Here is a 20,136-nt window from a genome sequence, read left to right on the forward strand (position 1 = left end):
CCCTCTCGGGGCCGGGCACCGCTGCCCGTCGAGCACAGAGCAGCCTCCGCCCGGAGGGAGCGCCGGCGGCCCCAGCGGCACCGCCCCGGCGGGGCAGGGCCCGTCCCGGGAAGCGCGGCCGCCCGCCGCCACCGCCTCAGCCCCGTCAGGCGAGCGGGGGAGCGGCTCCGTGGCGTCATCAGCCCTGCGCCTGCTCCCGGGTCACGTGGCGGGGGCGGCCTTTCCCCGTGAGGGCGGGAAGCGCCGGCCCGGCGGTGCGGTGCGGTGCGGTGCGGTGCGGTGCGGTGCGGTGCGGTGCGGTGCGGTGCGGTGCGGTGCTGTGCTGTGCTGCCCTGCCGCCCTCCCGCCCCGGCCCTTCGCCAGGAGCCGGCCCGGGGCTCTCCTTACCGCGCCGCCGGCGTGTCGGCGGGGGCCGGGGAGCGGACCTCGGGGCGAGGCTGCCGCCCCGCGGGGTTTGGGGGGCTCCACCGGCGGAGCTGCGGCCTCCTCCGGCGCCGCTGAGTATCCTTGTGAGGATTTTCTCCCCAAAATATTTTTATTTTCATGCAGGTCTTCTTAGGCAAAGCAAACAGCCTTGCTGTCTTAAAATTTTCACCAGAAGCAGTAGTTTAGTGACACTTGGGGTAGATTTCCAGCTGAATGTTATCAGCAGGGTTAACCAAGTAACCTCTGCTCATGTTTTGGCATAAGTGGGATTCTACTCTACCAAATTAGCAGTGTGTCAGCATTAAAACGTGGAAGTATTGTGTTGGTGCAGTAACTGGTACTTTTACATTTAGTTAGAACTGTTATGAAAACAGCAAAAAAGTGTACTGGTCCTTTAGCTGTGTGCAGACAGGTGAACTGAGGATGCTTGTCCTGACAGAAAGGATTCCTTGGGCCCAGGTTGCCCCCCTCTCGTAGTTCCCAGTCGTGGTGACCAGAGCTGCTTCAGAGCCTTCTGTGTCGCTGGATCAGCAACGCTCATCAGCTGCAGCCTCCCAGGGAGGATGGGGACCCGCAAAGAGCTGTGCCGTGGGTGTATTCTGAATTTTCCTAGATAAAGAGCAATCTGTTCGAGCATTGCTTAGGTGACTTCCATGACTGGAAGGAGCAGTTCTTTCTCTTGCTGAAGAATACTGAAAGTAGCTGAAATTCTTGTGTGTTCTGTACCCTCTTTCTCCACACTACTGTGTCTTCACTTTTGTGGGATTCAGTACTGGCTGCCAAAAGAAGCGGGGAAGATTTGCCAAAGATGGCAGCACTGAAGGCAGAGGTACAGTCCAAAGGTACGGATGGCCAAAAAACTCAACTTCCTTTGTTTAGAGAATGTGCGTAGCAAAGCACTGAATCAATATGGACTGTTTCTCTTAAAGATCTACAATTATTCTAAGAAAAATAAGAGTTATTTTTAGAAGGCCTTTTATGAATAGGTAGTACTTTTTTGGCTTTGGCATTGGGAATTTTGTTTCTGTTCAGTCTGAATTCTGTGATGGGGTGACTGAAGCTAAATGAGGTGGATGCTTTTTGGAAGAAAAAGAACAGAAGCAGATGGTGAGGGGGAGAAAGTAAAAATAGAAAACATGAAGCCAATGTGTTGTTAGAAATGCTGTTTTTCTCTAGTGAAAATGCGCTAGCTTATTGGTTTGATTACTCTGCTCGTTTGACTGTTCAACTTTTTTTTTTGTACTTCATATTTTGTGCATGAAAGGTTTTATTGCATGTTAGGTACCACACAGCATAATTTAGTTGCTTTTTAATATAAAAAAAATTATTAATTCTTTGCAGATATGATGATAACTTAGATGAAACACTGACGATATGAAGCTTGTGTGGAAGAATTTAAATGTGATGAATCATCCCCAGCAGTGACCGATAAACGTAAGAAATTCTACTTTGTATTACTTAGTTTACGGGGATCAAGATGCAATGAGAATGCAGGTCTTGCTAGACTTTTGTACAGCTAACTTTTCTTAAAATCTCTTAGAATATAGTAGTTCCTGGTTTGTATCATGAAGGCCCACGTGACTGGGAGCTCAAGTTTGAAAACGAGCATGCTTTCTGAAAGTCTACACCTTAAACCTTTGTGTCAATCTATCTTTTGTATACTGTTCTTAATAAATTGGGTTGCTCTGAAAGCATTCCGGATTTTAACACAAGCAAAGACTCCTGCTGGAATGAATTGTGTGGTGATAAACCTTGTGGTTTTCAACTTTATTCTTAGTTCTCTTTATGAAATAGTTGCCATTGACTGTGTTTCAGGTTAGATGGGAAACAGACTGGTTAAAGCTATTGATGATGACAGAGCTGGTCTTTGTGGGGGGGTTAATTAATATCACTGCTGTGCTGTATTTTATAATGGGGTATCAGTATTGCACTGGAACATGGAAATATGACTTTGTGCTAGCATCATAAATCACTTTTTGTCTAGGAATAACGTTTTTGTAACAAATGCCTTAAAAAGCAAAGTGAAGAATCACTGTAGTAGGGTATGATGAAGCACAAAATATTAAGTGGGGGTCTAAAAGGGATTCAGTTCATGGACTATAGGTCTTTCTATGTCTGCTTAACATAATGGTTTGGATTCAACCTCTTGTCTTCAAAGTCCTTAAATCACTGACAACTGGAAACTGGGAAAATGTACCTGATAAAGGATTGAGCATCCTCGTGCGTTCTGGAAACAGGCTACTTAGCTAGATACACTTGGTCTCTGTGTGGTTTTTATTCTATTAGATAGATTAATTACTATATGAAGAAGTTTGCATTAGCATTTCCAGGGAGCATTTTCTTAATCCCATCCCACCAATAGATATAACACATGAAATAAATGGGGTATTTAAACATATTGCTGGGTTTACTGGATTGCTTTTGTAGGTTAATAGGGCATTTTATATTGAAAATTACATGCTTTAGGAGACAGTAGGCTTTATAGGTTTGTAAGGTACATTATTGCTATGCTTACATTTGGAAGCTAAATATGCAGGAGCTTAAAGATAAGATGTTTGCTCTGGAAACGAATGAAGCATAGTAAAATATTTATCAGCAGAAAGGTGTATAGCCAGGATTTTCAGTGAGAAGCTGGTGGCGAGAGAGTGAGCTGAAGTCATGTAGCAGAGAGACTGCTATGAACTATATAAACCTCTGAAATTCTTTCCTGTGCGGCTGCAGCTGCGGTTCGGGAGGAGGCAGTGTGCTGCACCTGGTGCCCTCAGTTACATTTCTTTGCATTGCTGTGGAGGAAAATGAACCTTAACCTTTGCTGAGCCTGGGGTATTGGCTTTGAAATTTCATTCCTAAGTGGCAGCTGCTGCTGCTTTCTAACATAAGCTTCTTTGTACTAGGAATGCATGTTTATTAAAGGACTTGTGTAAAACAGTTCAGGGGCAAAATATTAACCTTACTGACATGGACATCCAAGTGGTAAAATCAACTTCAATATAAATATTGGTGGGATTAAAAGCATTCCCTTCCCGTGTCTGTCACACAGCCAGAATCAACTGAAGCAGGAGAAATTAATACTGGCTAGCAGACCTCCTTAATGAGAGGAACAGAAAAACCCCACAAATATGGCAAGATACATTAACTTAAAAGCTTTAATTTTTTCCTTATCTATTAACACATTATTGAGAACACAGGCATATGCCTCTATTTTTAAATGCTGTTTTTAACTTTACAAGCATGCATAGCAGCAGTAGCTCGCTTAACTTACTAAGCATAAAAAGAGAGTTGCTGTGTATTTGCTTTTGTTTCAAAATTACTTGGTAGAAGTAAATGTTGTTGGTGCCCCCTTGCTTCTCCCAGCAGCTTTGTGATTTCCAGATAAGCAATAACTTATAAGCACACAACAGCTTTTAGTGGTTAACACAGTTCCATTATTTGGAATGTGAATCTACTTATACAGACAGTAACTATATTTGTGAAGGCAATCAGAAGAGATAGGTACGAAAAGCCTCTTAAATAGTCATCTTTACTTGGAAACATTATGACCAAGTATGTATTTTACAGACATAATGGTGATAGAGGAGGAATTATATTTAAATGAAAAGGGTAAAAATACATGGGATTATCTTCATATACATGTATCACTGAGAATTTGTGCTATTTTGAGAGAACCTATAATTATGCTATAATAATTCTTTTAAAACTTACTTCTCTACTAACTCACATGCTAAAATGTGTCATGAAAATAGCTCGCATACTGTTGTTGTAAATGATAAAAGAAAGTGAAATATATTTAAGGACATGATGGCTTTTTTGCTTCAGTTCTTTATTTTCAAGTTATGCAAATGTTGGACAAAAACCAAACAAAAGATTTTGTTTTGGGTATTCAGCTGATTCAGCAGATGCAAATAGATGTTTCTATAAGCCTTCAGTCATCTACTAGTTCTTGAGCTAACTTGTTTGACTTGTTACTGTGAGTCTACCAAAACTGACAGTAGAAATAATGAAAAATGCATTGGCAGGTATGATTGTCGTTTAGATAAAATTATACATAAATATTCGTAGCTAACTTGGTCGGTCTTTTTAGTCACTTATTTAAAAATGCAGCATATGTAAGCAGAAGCGCGTGGAAGTGCTAAGGAACTGGTAGAATGCACGCTGTGTACCGTGCTGTCGTTATAATGCATTGCGACAACACGGGTTCCAAGTTTGTGTTGCATTTTCTTTTTCCTTGTGTCACTGATTTAATATTTCCCTTCCAACAGGTAAGTCAAATTCCAAACATTTTCTGCTCTTCGGAGGAAGATTCTGGTTTTGTCTCTGAACCCGGCCTTTCAGAAAGTAAAATAACAGTATTTTTGCAATTCATACTGGGAATTACTGCTTGGAAAAACAGTCTTTTTGTTGTTGTTGTTTGTAATACATTTACTGAAGCTTGTTATTAAATGAATATGAAAAAATATTTTAATTAGTGTGTTAAAAATATTTTAATCGTTACCTGCTTCCTCTCAGCTTCAGTAACTTGCAGATGTCGGTTTTTTACCTCAGCATCCTTAAATGCTCTTTCAGTCAATGTGGTTGTAGTTTTCATGTTTTAACATGTAGTGTTGATGTTTTAACATTTAAAAAAGGCTTTTAACCAGCTTCCTTCGAACTGCAACTTGACCTCTACAGACCGAGCCTCGCGTGCATCGCGCGACACGTGACGGGACGTCAGCGGCGGCCTCTTCCCGCCGGGACGGGACGCGGCCCTGAGGCGGCGGCCGCGGGGCACCCGAGGGCACCGCCCGCCGCGGCGGGCCCTCTCCGGCCTCAGCTGGAGGCGGCTGCGCCGCGCACGACGTGGCCGGAGCCGCGTTTACCCGACTCCCGCCGTCTGCCCGGGCGGCGGCCGCCGGCGCCGTGGGGGAGCGCGGACGCAGCCCGGGGGCCGCGCTCGCTTCGCCTCGCTGCACCGAGCGGCGCGGCCCGCCCCGCCCTCACGTGAGCCGCGCGTCATTAGCGCGCGCCGCCCCCCGCCGGTCACGTGCCCCGTGTTTACCTCGGCCCGGCGCTCCGCCGTTGCCGCCGGTGTCGCGCTGTGGCGGCGGGGCTGCGGCTGCGGCGCGGCGGGTGAGTGAGTGAGGGGGTGACCCGAGGGGCTTCCCCGGGCGGAGGGCGGCTGCCGCGGCGGGGGGAGCGGCTGGAGGCTCGGGACGCGGCGGGGAGGGGGTGTTCCCCTCAGGCGCGGCGTGAGGCGGGGCTGGCCCGGGGCCCGTCGCCGTGGCCTGACTGGAAACGGCCGCGTTCCCAGCCGCCTCCTCGGAGAGACGGGGCGGGAGCGGGCGGAGCCCCCGGCGGGGCGGGAGGGCAGGTGCCGCCGCGCCGTCCTTCAGCCCGGGGGGAGCGCGGCTGGGAGCGCCCGGGCGGGGCTGCGCACCACGGCGGCCGGCGGGGCTCTCGCCTCTTCGGTCGGCGGAGCGGCGGGGGCCGCGTCTGCTGCGAGCCGCTTTCATTTGCAGCGGTTTAGGTCCTTAACTTCATAGGAGTAAAAGGCTTACGGCGTTTGGCAATCAGATTCTGCCGTGATGGTTCAGAACGCTGGGGTATAATCTGTTGCGCTGAGCTACGTCTCGCTAAATAGTCGTTCCTTTATTTCTAGGCTTACAATGTCACTACCAGCAAAGAGATGTGGGAGGCCCCCCGTGTTGTCTTTTCTGGAAAAGAAAAAGAGAAAGCAGAGTCTTGATAGAAGAAGGGGGAAGACAAGGATTTATGTGGGAAACCATATTGACCGATGGTTAACACTTAAAGAAAAGTTGGATTTCAGAAATGATGCAGAAGTTGCAGGGTTTTTACTGGACTTGTGAGTAGAGTGTCACAATACTCCTCTGTTTCCTAATACCAAGTAGATAATTCTTGGCGTTAATACCAACTGTGTATTTTCTTTCTAGATATGACAGCTACAACCCATTGTCAAAAGCTCCGATCTGTTCCCTACCTGAGGGTGTGAGAAGAATTACTGTGAAAGAAGAAAGAGCATTGTCGGGCAGCACTTCTTTAATAGCAGCTGATGGAACGTTAGTAGTATACTCTCTTTACATGTGAAGGGCGGATGAAATATTTTTCTTGATAGTACTTAAAAGACTGTAGCTGACATTTTAAAAAAATGGGGTGGAAGTTATATAAGAAAGAGGAAAGGCTACAGCTAATTTTATTTAAATGGAAGATTTTTGGATATCCTTTGTAGAACAGCTTATGTATTTGTTTTGTCGTTTGTGTTGTTGAATACCTAATACTAGTCTAGATGAAACAGAAACAAAAATTTTTTGCAGAAGAGATGTTTCAATTAACAATTTGGGTTGTATTTGCAGGTATGACAATGATGACCAGTTGTCTAAGGAATCTGCTTGTTCTGAACTTGGAGATGTGAGAATTGTAACTGTGAAAGAAGAGAGAGAGATGCCGCATGACTGCTTGTCAACAGAGACAGATGACACGTTAGTGATACTACGTTTTTTTGCATGTTTTGCATTTGAAAATATTTTGCCTTGATTTTATGATCACTTTTAATTTTGTTTATTAGAAACTCATGTCATTCATGCTCTGATTCATTATCTAAAAATATTTTGGTAAGTAATGGTTGGTCCAGTCCTTCTGAGGCAAGAATCTGAGAGACATTTTGGGAAAGGTGTAACACTCTTAGAATACACACAGCAAGCCTGCTTGTTCAGTGACCGCCTTCCTTAATTGTGTACAAGATTCATGAGTGGAACAAGAAAATAGCCAGTACTTTACATGTATCCTAGTCGCTTTAGTAAGCAGTTAGATTTTTTACAGTAGTACAGTCTTCAGGCAAGTGCAATTGCTCGTGCTTTAACCTTTCTCAAAAGAAGAATGTTTCATTCTTGACTGAGTGATATTACATACAAAGTGATGTGTTAACCTATCTAAAAATAGTGCCGTGCTCACCGAGGCAACCACACCATCAGTCGACTGCTGATTTCTTTTACTGCAGTGTCATCAGTAACTGAGGCATTCACAGTTGAGATCAGAGGAGCCTCAAATAGGTATGCTTGTCCATTACTCTTTCTTTAGGTTTCAATTATCCACAACAGTGTTACTGAATAATTGTAATTTCGTCCATGTCTTAGTTATCTGACCTTTAAAAAATGTATCTTTTAATATGTGCAGGGGGACACTGAGAACCTAGGACATTGCATTGGCATTGCATGGTGTGTCCAAACCCCTCGCTAATATGGTGAAGTACGTAACGCATGTAGCATGTTTGTCTGAATCTCGTTTTCTGCTGTGTTTTTGCTTGTGGCTTTCCTAATTCTTTTTACTTTTGATTTTTAGTAGGTGAACAAGTTGGGGTTCTGAAAGCAATTCTGTGGCACAGAAGAATTCTTGGAAGCTAGGTCAGGAGAAAATAAATACCAGTGCTGATGGAGCTGAGAAATTCAAGTACATTCTTCAAAATAGCAGTTTTTGCTGGCAATATAATTTTAGTGTGGAGTGCAGCAATAGAATTCCTGGGACTGATTTGATACAGGTGAGACAGAGGGTTTGTTCTTAATTGATTGCTATTTCAGCCTTCTGAGATGTGAGAAATATTGTGAAAAGTTGTTTGGTATGAGAAAAACTTTCTGTGACCCTAAAAGGTAAGGTATACGATGCTTTGTCACAGTCTCATGATATCCGTGTGAAGATGCTGGACAAATGATCAGGCATGTACGCAGTGGTAATTGTATAAAGCTAAGAAATGACAGCTCTCTAAGAACAGAGAGATTAAAAAATAGGAAGAGCTGGATGGGACAGACATCCTAGGGCATACTGTGTTATTCTAGGGAGTATTTACCTACCGGGAGTAGTTGTGTAGCCTCTCTATGAGGAAAAGAATTGCTTTTGTGTTTCAGTGCCTGAACAGCACATCACTGGTAATGCTTTTGGGTTTCGTTTTTCATTCACAGTATAGCAGCGAGGTAGAGTGATGATGTTATCGAGGGGTTCTTATTAGTTGTGGGATATCCATACGGTGGTCAATAATTTGCCCAAAGTCGTGGTGGTAGCTGAACTTGGGTCTTAAAAGTGAGACTAAACTGAATTACTAACTCAGTGTTTTTAGATGGGTGGGCAAAATTCTGAATTGTTGTAGAAAATAGTTGGTTTCCTTTGGAAAGGAACAGTGGTTATGTTAATGTATACTTTTTTTTTTTCTTCTTGTTTTTAAAGGTGTGGTACTGCACTTCCTATTGAAGGGTGGAGATGAAGGCAGGTATTTCCTGCTTTCCAGGCATTTGGGTGTCACGTTTTCCTGTTGCTGTTATTGTTTTGGGCCTTATGGAGTACGTCTTTTCATTCTATGCTGCTATATTAGGGCCAGGAAAAGAACAAGGTCTTGTTGAAGGGGCTTTATGAACAAATTCTGAATTAATAGTCATAAAGCAGCTGTTGTATTCTAGGCCTTTTACTCTCTAGTCTAGTTTTAGGTTGGCTAAACACGAACTGTTAAGGAACTGGAAATATCAAAGATAACGGAGCAAGAACACCTAAACTCACCTGCTTCATCAGTGGCTTTAATATTTCGTTTCTGTCTTGTTTATGGAGTCTTGCTGGATGATGTTAGCTTTCAGAGGTTGCTGCTGTTGTAGAGAATTAAGTTGATGGAGAAACAGTGAGGGAGTCAAGTAGCAGGGATTTCAAGATTCTTGCCAGGTGAGATGGTATGTTTTTTTGAGTTCTGGCCTTTGTGAAGAGTTGGAATGTTGAAATAACACAGGAAGAAAAGAATGTACGGAAATCTGATTTAAAGCATTACTAGCAGGGCATAGCCAAAGGGAAGTGTTACTGAACCATGTCCAGTTAGGTTCCTGAATACACTCAGTTCTTCTCTAATGCTTCTTCCGTCATTAACTTCCAACTTTAACATTTAGAACACTAACCAATCTAGATTCAAATTATTTTTCTGGTTTACGTGTAAGAAGTGCAAAACTGTCAGAGCAGATAATAAACAATTCATTGTTTTTTCTTTTAACTTTTGTTATTTACTCTGACTTTAAGATTGAAGAATGATGAGTCAAAGTAGTTGAATAGGGTTTTTTGAGGAAGCTTTAGGGGATATGGGATTCTTTTCACTTCTGCAGTATTGGAGTTGTAGAGATTCAAAAATTTCTTTACCTGGACCTTTATTAATGACTCAGATTCTAATGATAGAACTGACTTTCCTGGGATTTGATTACAGAATGTATCTTTTTTTTTTGCCTTGATTCACTAAGAAATGAAACAGAATACAAATACAAAAGAAATACTCAGAAGTGTCACAGCAGTTTGGTGAGGCAGACTGAAACCTGTAGGATGAGTTGGTGTCAGTCATTAGTAAATGATTAGTTGGGAAGGCCCTGCTTTGAAGGTAGGCTTCAGCTTCAGTTCCTGTCTCTCCTAAAACGGTAGTGGCAACTCCTTTTGTAACGATTTTTGCTGCATAACTTTTCTCACACTCATGGGATCTTGCAAGAGTCTGTATTGCAGAACTTCTCTTTATCTTAACTAATCTGTTGTCTGAAAAGTCGTAGTTGTAAAGTGTAATTCCCTGACTTGGAAAGAAAATAAACAATCTTGAGGAAATGTCCAGTAAGCTGTTAACACGGAACACTTACCATGACACCAGTGTGAACAGCTGAGGAGTTTCTTAGCAAGCAGGAAAGTAAAACTTAAATTACATTTAAAAGACAAAAAAAAAAAAAAAGATAACCTGCTTAGTAGGACAGCTTCCCGTGCTCTACCAAGAAATTGGTTTTCGATGGTTTGTTTTGACTAGCCTGCATTCAGACTCTATAAGTCTGTCCAAAGTAGAAAATAACAATTCTTAATTGAACTAAAAGACTTTGCATGTATTGTTTTTGGTCTTTAGTGTTCACAGTTTGTTTTTAATTAAAAAAAACCCAACACACACCCCCCACCACCCGCCCACGACAAACCACAATCTGTGGTTATTTCACTAATGTAACCTGAAAGTGAATGTGTAACACTGCTTTTCCTTACAGAAAATTAAGATGGAGTGGTTAGTCTAAGACACTTAATTAAATAATTTACGTTATTGTAATGCAAAATGTTGATCTGTATTTCACTATAGTGAAACTTATGTATATACATCGTAAAAACATAAGATGTTGGTCTGATTATATGCATTGCACACACAAAAGCACAAATGGAGCTATTGTAATATTTTCCATTATTTCAAAGTTAGAAGGTTGTATTAGGGGAATGTACTTGCCTAGACATACTTTGTGAAACAATGCAAACGTATTTAATATTTAGATATTTGAATGTCACATTGTAACTATGATCATTGTGTTACTTTTCAGGGTGACCAGCAAGAAGAAAATCAAGCTCTTGCATAACAATACTGGGGCAGTGTTTGGTCCATTTTGATTTTGCTGTGAGGGTATTGTGAACTATAAAGAATTACTGTAAGTTGTAGTATGAAATTCCATGTTACTTGTTGAACAGCACATTAAACTTAATTATCTAAAGTTTTATTGTGCTATGTTAACATTAATAAAGTGTGTGGAGTGGATTATTTCACCGTGAGAGTCTGTACGTAGTTCTCAGGAGGGCAACAAGAAACGACAAGCCAAAATGCTAATAGGTATTGCTCAAGCTTACTCAGAATTTATTCATTTTCTGTAGGTTGTGTTAATGAAAAAGTTCCTCACATTTTATTTAAAACTCAAAGGGCTAAAATAAAAACCACATTCTAGTAGCAGTTGCAGCATCAAGCATGCTTCCATCCTGAATGAGTTTCTTGGAATGCTTTTTCTTAGGGAACAGATTTAACATATCCCACATACTGGAAGGTATTCTTGCAGGTTATTGGTGCACTTAAAAATGAGGGGTAAAACCACTGGACTATATAGTGTGTTGTGTCTAGTGCCGTCTAAAAAATAAGTAATCAAGATCAGATACTGTGTCATTTATCTAAACATATTTTGTTACTGAATAATTTGATTTCTTGCTTTGGCTTTTGATACTACTTAAGCTGATACATGATGCCTCTTAATTATTTCCTTCTCTTAACAAAGGCGAAATAAGCGTGGAGTGCTTTCAGTAACTGAAGTTCATCAGAATAGCATTGACAGTTCTGAATTTGTTTTGTAGTTACTAAGTATGAGTAATCCTGGAAAGTTTTTAACTGAGAAACTGTGAAATTAGTATGATTGTATTCACGATGTTTGTCAGGACAGAAACTCCCAGTCTTCTGATTCTTTTTTTTTTTTTTTTTCTTTTTTTCTTTCTTTAACCACACACTTTCGTAAGCGTTTAGGTCTTGATCTTACAGTATTCAAGCCAGCTGGGTTTTCCCATCAACTTAGATTAGAACAGCCTCTCTCTGTGGAGAAATTCCCCTAATTAGGTCATTACACTCAACAGTCAGTTTTTTTAATGAGCTACTTCACCTGCTATAAGAAACTGCTGCTCTTAAATACTCTTTTGTTGCTTTTGAAGTATAAAAATTCAATGTTACCTTATTAACAATATATCTGTTGCTGAATGTTGCACAGATAGCTTTTTTTTTTTTTTTAAATCAGAGATTGTTTGTTGAAGCTTTCTCAAAATGAAAATGCCACTTCCCATGTCATTCTGTGTTCTCTCTTTGCTCTGTACCTTTCAAATTTTTCTTTGACTACCAAGCAGTCATTCATGTAAATGACTCAGTTTGGCTCACAGAAAAAGTACGACTAGTGACACTAGTTCTCAGAGAAGTGTCTTCCAGCGCTCCCAGACTTTCTGTTGTCAATGTCATCACAGTGAAAAGGGAAGAGGGCTCAGCTTTCAGTATCATCAGTTACATTTTCCTCCAAAGTCTACAAGATCAGCAGAAGAATCTGCAACTGCAGTAGCTTATTTCAATAAGGAGCTCTGCCCTTCTGTGGCATTTGAGCACCATCTTGTCAGCGTGTTCAGCCTAGTTCTGGTGCCTTTATAAATGCACACTAAAAATATTTATATTATTTAACGACTTATTCTTGTGGAAGTAAACTAATACTGCCAATGCATGATGTTTTGAGGTGCGCTCACTACATAAAATTACTGGTGGAATGATTATTCTGGTGCGTAGTACTTGAATATAGTATGATTTAACCCATACTAATGTGTTTCCCCCAAACCCTTCCATTAGACTAGCCCTTCATGCTGAAGAAAAGTCAAGAGAAAAGTAGACTTTTTAAAATTTCCTTTTGTAATGTTATAATATGCATGGATGATATATTTGGGGTTGTTATTTCAACATAAGCTTTTGAATATCTGACTTCTGTAGAGCAGAGTATTATCATTAGTATTTTCCAGTAAATTTTGCAGAGTAGTGAATGGTAATGGATTCTGAAACAAGACTCTTGCTTCTGCCAAGAACATGGCGAGTAATGGCTATGCTTTTGTCAAAACAGCTGAGCAAGTTTCTCTGCACCTATTGCTGAACTCGAGTATGTTCAAATGTCAGAACTAAATCTATAAAAATTGTTTACACTGTTGTTCCAATGATACGTTAAGAATATACACATAGAAGAATTACTCTAAGCAAAATAGTTAGTTGGGTTCTTGGCAATACTGAGTATAGGTCTCTCACCTAAGTACTGTGAAAATGAGGAAATTTTCTGTATGGGTTTACAGTGAAAGGCAAACAGTGGCTGTAAAAACAGTGAATTTTGTTTGTTTTGTGTTTGTAACGTGACTTTACTGTCCCAGTTGGTTTCCTTAGAACCGTGGATCTATCAAATCTTTTGAAATGTGAGTATTTAAGTATATAAACTGGGAAGCTTCCATCCAAATAAGAGCAGATTCATTGTTGGAACTTAAATTTCAAACCAGTGGCTTAAGTTACAATGCACCAGTTTTCATACTACTAACCTCGTATTCCATTATTTTGCTTTTACAAGAAGTAATTTTCGAAAATCACAATAATTATGATTGTGCATTTAGCTGAATTAACTTAGTATTACATGAAAACTTCATATGTTTTGTTCGGGAAAGGTGATCTGTTCTATACTGTGATTTACTTTTGTAGTGAAAAACCTACAAAACTTGAGAAAAAATTATTTAAAACAGCTCTTGCAGCTTTCTTTGTGAAATAAGTAGTTTTGTACATCGTCACAGACACTACTTGAGGCGGGGGGTAGAGCTGAGGTGAGACAGACTGGAGTAGGTTACTCTAGAAAATAACAGCGTTTCAATGCCCTATTTTCTTACCATTTAGAATGGCTGTTGAATTCTTCAGCTCTTTTCTCATTCTGAATGCCTGTCTATAAGGCTTGATCATACAGTCAAAAGTTCAGTTGGAAGCAGAATGCTGCACCTAGAGACATTATTTAAGAATATAACAGGGATACAGGAATCTGGTTTTATTCTGAATTCTTCAGGCTTAGTAGATCATCTTATTCAAGTTGCTTCTCTTTCCTCTTTATCTGGTGGTAAAATAGGAGTAAATTCCAAATGTAACTTTTATAAGGCATGATTGCTTGTCTGTAAGAAAGATTTAATAGTATGAAATACTATTGTAAGTGTGATGATACTTGTCATTACTTTTTCAAGACATTTTCATGTCCTGTGTCTGTTGTTAGTGACATGTCTTTTGGGCTTCTAAATGAAGGCACCCCAAACGAGTTTCAGCAATGTGTCATGTTAAGCACATTCTCATGAGTCACTGCTGAAAATACTGATCAGTGGATGGCAGAAGGGAAAACGCATCAAAGGAGGAATTCCGAAGGTAGGAGTAGTGGAGTTTCGGTTTGAGATGTGTAAATGAAACGTGGGTTAGAGAGGAATGGTGAACCTGAATATTTTGTGGTTTGAGTGGTTACCTGTCTCAGGACAAGCCTGCTTCCTCTCTTTTCTGATGTCTCAGCAGAAGCAATTAACATTTCATCCCTTTATGATTCCAGAGAGATTCCTCACCACTACAGGATTCAATGCTCTGGGTAGTGAGGATTGTTTTTTCATGAAGCTGAGGATTCAACAGATAAATTGGACGCTTCGGAGATCAGATAGAGCTGATAAGTATGAGAAGTCTTACATCTTCGCCACCTCACTTAGGTCATAAAGCAATACTTTCTTCTGTACTTCTTGTGTATAAATGTAAAATTGATACGTATTTAAGGTATCAAAATCAGTCTCCCACTCAGTGATGTTTGTAATCTTGCTTTACACGCAGTATACAGTGTAGTTTTATCTATAGACTGGCTAGGGTATCTAGAAAGAAAGAGGGCAAATGTGTTTGTGTGTATGTATGCGTATGCAAACACAATCCCACTCTCCGTTTCATTTTGCAAAATCGTGAGCTAACGTGGATTGGAAGGGACCTCTGAAGGTCATCTCATCCAACCTTCTGCTCAAAGCAGGGCTGACTTCGGGTTTGGATCAGGTTACTTGGGGCCTTGGCTAGCTGAGTTTTGAAAATTTCCAAGTGTTTTATAGAGTTTTTAAATGTTGTTTAATAGAACATAGGATTCAGAATGTGTAAGATTCATCTTGCGTTACTGTCTTCCATTTTTGTTTTTTTACTGTTATTGTAGTAGTCAAAGTCCTGATTCATGTTTTTTAAGGTATCATATCATCGAATCATAGAATGGTTTGGGTTGGAAAGGACCTTAAAGCTCATCTGATTCCAGCCCCCCTGCCATGGGCAGGGACACCTTCCACTGGAGCAGGCTGCTCAAAGCCCCTCCAACCTGGCCTTGAACACTTCCAGGGATGGGGCATCCACAGCTTCTCTGGGCAACCTGTGCCTGTGCCTCACCACCCTCAGAGTGAAGAATTTCTTCCTTATATCTAATCTAACATCTACCCTCTTTAATTTAAAGCCATTACTCCTTGTCCTGTCACTATGCGCCCTCTGGACTCGCTCCAACAGGTCCAGGTCCTTCTTACGCTGGGGGCCCCAGAGCAGAACGCAGGGCTGCAGGTGGGGTCTCATGGGAGCAGAGTGGAGGGGCAGAATCCCCTCCCTCGCCCTGCTGGCCACGCTGCGGGGGATGCAGCCCGGGGTACAGCTGGCCTTCTGCGCCGCGAGCGCGCGTTGCCAGCTCATGCTGAGCTTATCAACCAACACCCCCAAGTCCCTTTCCACCGGGCTGCTCTCAGTCCATTCTCTGCCCAGCCTGTATTTGTGCTTGGGTTGTGCTGGCCCAGGTGCAGGACCTTGCCCTTGTCCTTGTCGAGCTTTGTGAGGTTTGCACAGGCCTGCCTCTCAGTCCTGTCAGCGTCCCTCTGGATGGCATCCCTGCCCTCCAGCGTGTCGACCGCACCACACAGCTTGGTGTCATTGGCAAACTTGCTGAGGGTGCGCTCAATCCCACTGTCCGTGTCGCCAACAACGGTGTTAAACAGCGCCGGTCCCAATACCGACCCCTGAGGAACACCACTTGTCACTGGTCTCCGCTTGGACGTAGAGTCATTGACCGCAATTCTTTGAGTGTGACCATCCAGCCAATTCCTTATCTACCGAGTGGTCCATCTGTCAAATCCATGTCTCTCCCATTTAGACAGTGTCAAATGCTTTGCACAAGTCTGGGTAGATGAAGTCAGTTGCTCTTCCCTTGTCCACCAACGCTGTAACCCTGTCATAGAAGGCCACCAAATTTGTCAGGCACGATTTGCCCATAACGAAGCCACGTTGGCTGTCACCAATCACCTCCTTATCTTCCATGTGCCTTAGCACAGTTTCCAGGAGGATCTGCTCCATGATCTTGCCGGGCACAGGGGTGAGGCTAGCTGGCCTGTAGTTCCCCGCTTGTCCTTTTTTTCCCTTTTTAAAAATCGGGGTTATGTTTCCCCTTTTCCAGTCAGTGGGAACTTCACCGGACTGCTGCAACTTCTCAACTATGATGGATAGTGGCTTGGCAACTTCATCCGCCGGTTCCCTCCGGACCTGTGGATGCATCTCGTCAGGTCCCAGGGACTTGTGCACCTTCAGGTTCCTTAGATGGTATGTGACCTGACAGTATGGGAATGCTTAAAATATATTTCTGTGGACACCTAAATTATACAACTACAGTCAATTACTGATTTTAATAGCTTTGTCTGTGCTAAATAAAAGTGTGTGCATGTGGAGAACATTTTAAGATGTATCACAAAGACCTTACTTTCTCCGGCTTTAAGAGAGGATATGGTCTGAAGGGAGATGACCACAGATACTGTGTCAAGTATTATTTCTTATTTGATTACTATTATGCATGATGTTTGTAATCAGCAAAAAAACTTTGGTGAATATGCAGTGGGTAGAGACATTGAAAAATCAGGGTATCTTGTATGGAGATACGATGCTACTTCATTTAGTTACATTGGTTCTTTGGCTTTTAACAGGTTAAGGGAAAAACTGCATATGGGTATCTTTTGCCAGAAAAATGTTTTTTAGAAATTTTAGAGCTAACTAAAGAAGTAATTGTTTTTCAAGATAGGCTATTCTACCTTTCTGAAGTTAGTGTGTTTTCCTGTTCTTTATCTCCACCCTCAGTAGTAAAACATCCTTGGGATATCTATGAAATCTTCAAATGGGAGGAACCTCGCCAGCTTAAGTGACGGGCTAAGTTTAGGGTCTGGAACTAAACCAGAGTGGAGAAGCTCTTCTGTAATACGTGATGGCTACAATTTTCTTAAAATACCTTTTGACAGACCCAACTTGACATGTGCATCATTATTAAGACTTACCTTTGTGTCATAAACGGCCAACTAATCCATATGTGTTTGAGCAACCAGGATCACCTGCAAGTCAATTATTCTTGACAGATGCCTGCACCCCCAAAGTCATTTGTGTTGTTCCAGGGCAAAATAGAGGAGAGAAGAGCAAAGGCGAGAACAAAGAGTGAATGGTGTTTAAACCACTGGAAAAAATTCTGGTGCTTTTTTTTTTTTTTTTTTCTTTCTTATTCTTCGTGGCTCTTTTCACAAATTTCTTTGCTATCCTGTGTGCTCCTTCTTGGACGATCAACCTTGTTGCAGACATTAGAAGACATTCCAGGAGAAGAATTTTATCTGTGTTTGTAAGCTTTGTTTAAACAATCATTTTAAAACAGTTCTTGAAGTGATCTATTTTTCAAATGAAAATGTTCTGCAACACTAAGACAGGAGGCGCTATCTTCAGTAGCAAAAAATAAAATCCTGTTGTAGTAGGATTTTATTGTAGTTTAAAAAATCCGTTATATGATAAACTCAACCTGGCTTTGAGTATTGTACAGTAGTGTTTATCTTGTGACTCAGCTGTTGATCTGGGATGACTTAAACTGAATCTGTACAAAGCAGCTCTGATACTTCTTGTGCTGTTTTTAATCCTAAATTAGAAATCTACTTGTGCACAATAGAGCGCAACATATTTAATATATCCCAATGATTTGTCTTTCCTTTTCTTTTCCAAAAAGGCAGCTGAAGGTACAGGTTGCAGTAGATGATTCTCATAGGTGAAAATGTTTCTTAACATCCTGAAACTTCTGATTCGGTATGTTAGCATGGTCTCACAGCTACGAGCTTGGATGAGATTTGAGCACAAATACCTCAACAGATTGCACTTAGGTTGTGGACTTTGGTATACATTAAGACGGCTGTGGAGGTAGCAGCAGGTTTTATGTACGTGTAGAAAACATGGCTGTTCTGTAATTCCTGTAGCTGTTGTCTACCTATGTCTAAAGTAGTCCTGAATCAGCATGTTTTTAAAAGTCTGGTTATAAGTTCAAGATTTGCATAACTTTATTTCAAGATTGATGAGTCTGGTGCAAATATACATACAGGAATAGGTACTTTTTTTAAGATAGCTTCCAAAAGCCGTAGCCAGAAGATGATCCCTAATCAAAGTCTAAAAATGCTCCAGTGAGTGTGCATAGCGTTCTTGTAAGCTTTTCATACCAAGACGGTATGCGTATTGCAAGGTTGTCTATTCAGGGTAACGGGAAGGCAGGGGTCTGGGGTGCGTGTGTAAGGGGAGGCCAGGGCTCGCGTTTCAGCAGCGCTGCCTAGGCAGCCGCTCTGCTCCCCTTCTCTTCCCGGGCGTTTATTCTGGTCTCGCCAGGGCCTCTCCCTCTGGTAGCACAGCACTTTGTGACTCCATGTGGTAAACCGGCTACGGGAACTCACCTGGCTACAGAAAGCCACCCTCAAAATGGTTTTGTTATTTTTCTTCATTCCTGTCATTTCCTTCATCTGGCTTGTAGCGTAGTCAGACAAACATCTGCTGCGCGACGGGAGGGGCTGTAAGGATGGGAACTAGCGGCCAGCTCAGGAAATGACACTCCCATCGAAAGCTTGCTATTGAACTGGTGGCTAAATATTTATCTGTGACGTGAAATACCTTTTAACCTTCTAGTCATTCATAAAAGCACTGAGGAAAAAGCTGATCGAGTTACTTAAACTATTATGTCAAATTATTCTGGGACTTTAGGCAAATAATACCTACTTTCAATGACAAATTAAAAACCCATTGAGTATTAGAAATAGGATATTAAAGGTTTAACTTAAAATTATGAGCTTCCACAGTCTTGTTTTTGAGAACTTTTTTCCTTCATTTGCCCACTTTGCCTCATCCCTTCCTTAAAAACCAACCAACCAAACTAACAAACAAAGAAACCCCAAAAAAACCGAAAACCCACCAAACTGGAATGAGGAGGGGAAAAAAATGTTTGTGAGGATACTTAGGAGATGTTTTAAATTCACTTATTTCAAATTCTGATTACTTTTTTGTATGGGATCTTTTTTGTTGTGTAAAATGGCAAAGGTGAGTTCCAAAATGCAGTGCGGTGTTGATGCATTTAACGGTGTAGTGAAACTATGAGTTCTCAAAGAGGGTTTAAAATTTAAAATTAAAATTTAAAATTCTGTATTGGAAATTGGAAGGGGAAAAAAAAGATTATTAGATACAAATGTGTTCCTGTTTTGGATGTCTGGTGATTCTTTCTCCTGTCCTGCTTACCTCCATTCTAATCTTGGTTTTATTCAGTTACAGTTTCTGGGTGATGAATAGTGTGCTGTAGGCATCTGTATTGTGGTACATGTTTTTCTTCCCCTCTTAGGGTGTACTAAAACCCTGGCTCAGGAATTGCTGTAACTCTTATACGGGAAATAATAGCCTTTCAGTCTTTTGTTACAAAGGAAGAAAATTAACAGAGTGAGATTTTCAGCTGCATTTACATTTTTAGGTTTGTGTAAAGATGGACAGAATCACCGATGTCTGATTTTCAGAAAAAGCTGCAAATCTGTGAATGGGAAGTGGTACCTGTGGAAGTAACTGAAGACTCTTACTGGTGTTAGTTATAGGAAGCATGTTCTTATCTGTATTTGTTTGCTTGTTTCTTTAATCAAAATAGAGGAGAAATGAAAGAATGTATAAATCATGTGACGTAACAGAAATACGCTTTGGTTGTACAGGGGCGATTAGAATAAGAGACTTCAAAAGCCTCTGAGGTTGTGTGTTACCAAATGCAGTACTTAGGGGTATTCTCATAATAATGCAAACTAAATTCATAATGCTGCCTTCAAAGCTTGTCCAGCCTGAGAGTGGGCCGAAGTTCCCCCCTTTGAAATTAAAAAAGATGCTTCTATATTGATCAACACTTCCGTTAAAAGCTAGAGGAAGTAAAACACAAAAAAACCCTGCCCCGTGTTCAATCAGAGAGGAAGACCATCCCTGACCCCACACTGGCAACTAAAATCATTACTGAAGAGCTCTGTAAGCATGTGAGACAAAGTAAATGCATTGAG

At 41.4% G+C, this 20,136-nt stretch overlaps 2 protein-coding genes across 8 annotated transcripts in view; one reads left to right on the plus strand and one right to left on the minus strand.

The window, feature by feature from the left end:
- Window positions 1-121, minus strand: part of CYBC1 (cytochrome b-245 chaperone 1) — a 45,483-nt gene extending 45,362 nt beyond the window's left edge. Inside the window, exon 1 of the mRNA XM_082326966.1 lies at window positions 1-121. This exon is cut by the window's left edge and continues 772 nt beyond it. The gene's annotated coding sequence lies outside the window, so the exon portion shown is untranslated.
- Window positions 122-5,433: 5,312 nt separating this feature from the next.
- LOC309597506 (uncharacterized protein) lies at window positions 5,434-14,454 on the plus strand. 7 transcript variants are annotated; one of them, XR_014229756.1, is made up of 10 exons: window positions 5,434-5,532; window positions 6,062-6,265; window positions 6,354-6,479; window positions 6,774-6,899; window positions 7,360-7,469; window positions 7,594-7,665; window positions 7,759-7,954; window positions 10,767-10,871; window positions 14,016-14,161; window positions 14,337-14,454. XR_014229756.1 is itself a non-coding variant. In XM_082326969.1 (8 exons), the coding sequence occupies exons 2-5, from the start codon at window positions 6,069-6,071 to the stop codon at window positions 7,400-7,402; spliced, it is 492 nt and encodes a 163-aa protein (XP_082183095.1). In that variant the 5' UTR covers window positions 5,439-5,532; window positions 6,062-6,068; the 3' UTR covers window positions 7,403-7,469; window positions 7,594-7,665; window positions 7,759-7,954; window positions 8,635-10,152. The 7 variants fall into 7 exon arrangements, 5 of the variants coding, with proteins under 5 accessions (XP_082183097.1, XP_082183095.1, XP_082183098.1 ...); XR_014229757.1 differs by lacking the exons at window positions 14,016-14,161; window positions 14,337-14,454 and having other exon boundaries at window positions 5,437-5,532; window positions 10,767-11,029; XM_082326969.1 differs by lacking the exons at window positions 10,767-10,871; window positions 14,016-14,161; window positions 14,337-14,454 and adding an exon at window positions 8,635-10,152 and having other exon boundaries at window positions 5,439-5,532.
- The last annotated feature ends 5,682 nt before the right edge of the window (window positions 14,455-20,136 follow it).

The sequence above is a fragment of the Platalea leucorodia genome (genome assembly GCF_965183815.1).
Source record: "Platalea leucorodia genome assembly, chromosome: 14".
Lineage (NCBI taxonomy): Eukaryota > Metazoa > Chordata > Aves > Pelecaniformes > Threskiornithidae > Platalea > Platalea leucorodia.

Coding starts and splice junctions, on each gene's coding strand:
- LOC309597506 (XM_082326969.1), top strand. CDS start 6,069: ATGTCACTACCAGCAAAGAGATGTGGGAGGCCCCCCGTGTTGTCTTTT. Junction 6,480..6,773: donor TTAATAGCAGCTGATGGAAC/GTTAGTAGTATA, acceptor TTGTATTTGCAG/GTATGACAATGATGACCAGT. Junction 6,900..7,359: donor TCAACAGAGACAGATGACAC/GTTAGTGATACT, acceptor ATCTAAAAATAG/TGCCGTGCTCACCGAGGCAA.